At 40.3% G+C, this 5,550-nt stretch overlaps 1 protein-coding gene across 1 annotated transcript; it reads right to left on the bottom strand.

Annotated features, from left to right (window-relative positions):
- Positions 1–480: 480 nt before the first annotated feature.
- On the bottom strand, positions 481–3,416 carry LOC131968573 (nuclear factor 7, ovary-like). The gene is made up of 2 exons (XM_059329512.1): positions 3,336–3,416; positions 481–2,544 (listed from the first exon to the last, which is right to left on the bottom strand). Exon 2 carries the CDS (start codon positions 2,527–2,529, stop codon positions 1,150–1,152), a length of 1,380 nt encoding a protein of 459 aa, XP_059185495.1. The 5' UTR covers positions 2,530–2,544; positions 3,336–3,416; the 3' UTR covers positions 481–1,149.
- Positions 3,417–5,550: the final 2,134 nt, after the last annotated feature.

Here is a 5,550-nt window from a genome sequence, read left to right on the forward strand (position 1 = left end):
TTTTACTGTGTTAATATTTTTGAATCTATTCCGTTTTTCATATAGGATCCGGCCAGGCTGCTATACCATGTTCAGCCACACTCTCGGGCGAACATGAAACTGCCGTTATGGCCAAGAGGGGCGCTGTTTCACACACATTAAAGAAACAATTAAAACTTTACAAGGGAGATTATAATTTAAAAAATCAAATTTAAAGTTATTATTTATATGCGCTTGCTTCTTATTCATAATATAGCTTAATGGTACCGAATACAGTATACTTTCTAATACAAAACAATTACTCGTCTAAGCCTCCAGCTAGGCTGCTGTACCATGTTTGGCCACACTCCCCGGCCAACATGTAGCAGCCGTTACAACCCAGAGGGGCGCTGTTTCACACACTTAAAGAAACTCAACAGAAATGTTGAAAAGTGAAGTATGAGGCATGGATGTTATCAAATGTAATTAAAAAATAATAATGGTCAGATATAATATATATGCTTTTTAAAATTCAGCATTTTTAATTTGAATCAACAAATATATTTTTCCAATACAAAACAATCAGGAAATACATTGCATTTTCAAAGAAAATATTTCAATAAAATATAAATTATGGCATTTATATGCAATGTAACATTGAATATAAAACTACTATTCAACAACTACTGGTATTTTAATTTTCATAAAAAAGTATCATTGAATCCCCAAAAGTGGATACATTGTGAATATTATATTTGTTTCTGGGTTTATTTTGGCAGCTTGTAGTTCCATTGGTAACAATTTTTTAAGCCACCTATTCAATATTGTTCTTGTAGTAGAAAAAAACATCACAACTTCCCACCTTGACAAGAGCATAAAGTGTTTATTCCATTTCTTTCACTACAGAATATATGTTTCTGTCAACCCGAAGAACAAAATCAAAAGAGGAAATGTGTGTACAAAAACAGATTTGTCATCTTGGATTTCAGGTCTTAAAATGACAAAGAAGAAATTTTGAGTTTGAAGAAAAACACTTTTACAGACAGAATTATCTTTTTTTAAGCTGTCAACATAAACAAACATGTCTTTGTAATACTGAGACAGCAGGAGGTCTGATTAAACTTCAGATCCTAAATCCAGTGACTGTTTCCTTAAAGAAATGCACAACATCAGAAAAATAATCATGTGTCTCTAACTGGTCTGTTCCACTGTAACACAAAACTTCTGTGGTAATATCTTCAGGTTTCTACTAAAAATAATTGGGAACATCCTCTCAGTGAAAGTGTGTGTGAGGGTGTGTATGTGTGTGTTAGTATCAGGATCTGAGAATGACAGTTGTCCTCTGTTCCAGTCCAGATTCACTCTGACCTTGGAGGGCAGAAGAAGCTCCAGAGGATTAGCGGGTGAACCTGAGGACCATACTAAGCATTTACCTTGACTGAGCCCTATTCCCAGGAATCCAGACTGTATGAGTCCTTTCCTCTCAACAGACTCTGCTAACAAACCCAAAAACCAGGCTTTACTGTCTCCAAACTCGACATCCCAGCTGTGAGTCCCTGAGGTAAAGCCTACTGAGCCCAGAACAGCGCAAATAGGTTTAACCCTTTCTGGATTATCAGGAACTTCCTGTCTCCTGCCTCGCCTTGCACTGGTCAGATCTGCAGACAGGATGAGTTCTGTACCAGCAGTGTTTGGGTCCAGAATCACAGGACTGTAGGAGACCATGTCCTTCAACTTGTTCCAGATGTTGAAGGTCAGGTTGCCCAGGTGTTTGGCCTCGTCTATCAGAGCTCCTGAGGGCAGCTGTGGATCCTCCAGCAGGGGTTGCTGTTTGACTCTTTCCACTGCAGCCTTGTAGTTGTGCAGGAATGAGGCGTGTTCAGCTCTCAGCTCGTCATCTGTGGCTCTGACTGTGTCTGAAAGAGCTGCTATCTCTCTGCTCAGAGCCTCCATCTTCTCCTTCATCATCTGACTCTTCTGCTCCTCTTCCTCCCTCAGTGCAGCGATCCTGGCCTCCTCTTCCTCTTTTAGAAACTGATGAAGCTTCTTAAACTGCTCCTTAATCCGAGTCTCTGTGCGTCGGGCCTGGACCTGAATGTGTTCTGCCATTTTATCAAATGTCACTTTAATTTGTTCAAGAACCTCTAACTTCTCCTTTAAAGGCTCCAGAGCTTCCTGAAGTTCCTTCCTGTGTTGTTGTGTAACTTCATTGATGGGTCTGAATCTGTGGTTGGTGTGTTCTTCTGAATCTCTGCAGATAAGACACGCTGGTTGTTGATGGTCCAAACAGAAGAGTTTGAGTTTCTCAGCATGCAGACAGCAGAGAGCCTCTGTAGCTCTCATATCTCTCTCCTGTAAGAAGGCCTCACACAGGTTCTTTAACACCAGGTTTAAAGGTGGTTCAAACAAAGATTGACTCTTACAAAGAGGACAATTCTGTGTTTGTTTCCCTCTCCACCAGCTCTTGAGACAGTCTTTACAGCAGCTGTGGCTACATGACAGAACAACAGGCTCTCTGAAGATGTCCTGACAGACAGGGCAGCAGAGATCCTTTTCCGATCTGGAAGCCATTTAGTCTGAGTGAAGCTGAAAACAAAGCAGACAGAAAGTACAGTTAGCCACGGCTCTGCTCCCTCCTCTATTAACTTCACTGAAACTTTGCAGGGTCGCAGTGTGAGTAGGTGAAGCTTTGCCAGTGGACAGTGTTTCCTACAAAGTTTATACTTCTTGCTGGATACATAGACAGAGAAATGGCTGCATCAATAAGAATGAAGTGATACGTATAACAATTTGAGTACATTTATAGTTTTACTAAAGTAGGTTTTGAATGCAGGACTTTTACTTGTAGTGGAGTTATTTCACAGTGTGGTTATACACAGTTTAATAAACCATCAATAAAAACTCACAAGTAGCCGGCAGCAGACTTTCAGCAAAAACAACATATCAACAAATGACCTAACAGTTATAGAGCTGCACATTGTGACAACAAATGAATAACCTAGCTTACAGTTTAGGGTGTACGCTAGTTACAAAGAGACATTAACTAAACGACTCACCGACAGAGTGTACTTGACTCGCGTTATTTGATGTCCAACCTTTCTTTCATTAAGATAAAGTATCCATATCCGTATATAATGTCCCGCCACATTTATTCAGACGGAGGTCCGTCGCTGCTAACTAGCATTTAGCAGTTAGCTAGTCTAACAAAACACCGGTGCTACACAACAACGACAGACGGTTTAACTACTGGCTTTCAGCCCACAACAACATTTTTAAATTTCAAACGGGTGGAATCACTCCAAAGAAAAGTTTCGAATTTCTAGAAGAAAAACTAGGATAAAAAAAACTAGGGATAACGAGGATGAGAAACTACGTACCCTTTCTCTCTTCTTCTGCTCAGAAAGGGCTCTGCGTCTTATTCTGCTTATTCTTGTTCTCGTTCTTGTTCTTGTGCTGCTTCTTGTGCTGCTGCTGCTGCTGCTGCTGCTGCTGTTGTTGTTGTTGTTGTTGTTGTTGTTGTTGTTGCTGTTGCTGCTGTTGCTGTTGCTGCTGCTGCTGCTGCTGCTGCTGCTGCTGCTTCTTCTTCTTCTTCTTCTTCTTCTTCTTCTTCTTCTTCTTCTTCTTCTTCTTCTTCTTCTTCTTCTTCTTCTTCTTCTTCTTCTTCTTCTTCTTCTTCTTCTTCTTCTTCTTCTTCTTCTTTTTCTTCTTCTTCAGTTTAATGGCGGTTGGCAACCAACGTTTAGGTGCATCAGCCCCACCTATTGGTCTAGAGCAGGGATGGGCAACTGAAGGCCCGGGGGCCGCATACGGCCCGCACCCTCACTTGTAGTGGCCCTCGGTACAACTCCATGCATTTGAGCATGAAATCTTAAAAGTGCAGTGTAAAAATGCACAAAATTACTTCTTGGAACTAATGTTGGTCTGCTGTTCTTGCACTGAAAAAAAAATCACAGTAAATGGTTATTTTTTATTTGCTTCAAACCTTTTGTATTCCTATTTATACTGTTATACATGCATTTGAGCATGAAGTATGTTAAGTTACTGCAGTGTTAACATATCATATCTGGTTAAGTGCACTGTCCTATATGTTGCCCTGTGGTAGTGTCAATGAAAAATTGTGGTCCACTTCAGCATTTAAGTTGCCCATCCCTGGTCTAGAGTTTCCAACCTCAAAATGTAAAAAAAAAAAAAAAAAACCTATAAATACCTATAATAATAATAATAATAATAATAGTAATAATAATAAATAAACACACACACCACAGTCTTTTGATCAGCCCGTTCTTTTGAGATATTAAAAAAAACTTCTTCTCCTCCTTGTTTCCTGATTTCCTTTTTAAATATTTCACGTTCTTGCGAACCGTTCTACAGATTCCTTCACTTTGCAGTGATCACATAGCCCAGATTAATTAAACGCATTGTTTTATTGAGTCTAGTGTGTGCTAGTTTACGGAGCCCCAGAGATGACATGGGGGGAAAAAAATTAAATTGTGGCCACGAAATAGCTATAACGTGCGCACAAATAGGTATCTCTCCCTCTGGACAGCGGGAGGTCAGATTAAACTTCAGATCCTTAATCCAGTGACTGTTTCCTTAAAGAAATACACAACATCAGAAAAATAAATGATAAAAAATAATCATGTATCTAACTGCCTCTGTTCCACTGTAACACAAAACTTCTGTGGTAATATCCTTAGGTTTGACTAAAAATAATTGGGAACATCCTCTCAGTGAAAGTGTGTGTGAGGGTGTGTATGTGTGTGTTAGTATCAGGATCTGAGAACGACAGTTGTCCTCTGTTCCAGTCCAGATTCACTCTGATCTTGGAGGGCAGAAGAAGCGCCACAGGATCAGCGGGTAAACCTGAGGACCATGCTAAGCATTTAGTTTTACTATTCCCAAGAATCCAGACAGCATGCATCCCTCCCTCTGGACAGACTCTGCTAACAAACCCAGAAACCAGGCTTCACTGTCTCCAAACTCGACGTCCCAGCTGTGAGTCCCTGAGGTAAAGCCCACTGAGCCCAGACTGTGTCTGAAAGAGCTGTTATCTCTCTGCTCAGAGCCTCCATCTTCTCCTTCATCATCTGACTCTTCTGCTCCTCTTCCTCCCTCAGTGCAGCCATCCTGGCCTCCTAAAAAAACTGCTCCTTAAACTGCTCCTTCTTTTGCAAAAATTCCAAGGATGCATGTGTGTATCCTAGTACAACATCATCTGACGCATAATAAACAGCAACTTTAGCAAGGCATCAGTTAACTTAACTAGCAATGTATCAAGATGACATTTATCATCTTTTAGTTAAATATTCTGGCATTTGTTTTTGCATATGTTTTGCTTGACTTTGAACACAAGTTTTGTAAGTTATGTAATAACAAATATTCAGTGTAAACTGAAAATACTTATATATTTAAATGTATACTGCAGTTTCTACACTCGCCATTTTTAAATCTCCCGGTAGACCAGTGTGCGCAAGGCATTATGGGTAGTTGGAGTGCATGGAGGATACACACATGCATCCTTGGGATTTGGGCAAAAGGACTCTGTCCTCTGGAGGATCCTGGACAGTCCTTCGGTTGAGTGTGGCCAAATTT

This window comes from Centropristis striata, chromosome 3 (assembly GCF_030273125.1).
Source record: "Centropristis striata isolate RG_2023a ecotype Rhode Island chromosome 3, C.striata_1.0, whole genome shotgun sequence".
Lineage (NCBI taxonomy): Eukaryota > Metazoa > Chordata > Actinopteri > Perciformes > Serranidae > Centropristis > Centropristis striata.

Excerpts from the sequence above, each read along its gene's own strand:
- LOC131968573 (XM_059329512.1), bottom strand. The coding sequence starts at position 2,529 with ATGGCTTCCAGATCGGAAAAGGATCTCTGCTGCCCTGTCTGTCAGGAC.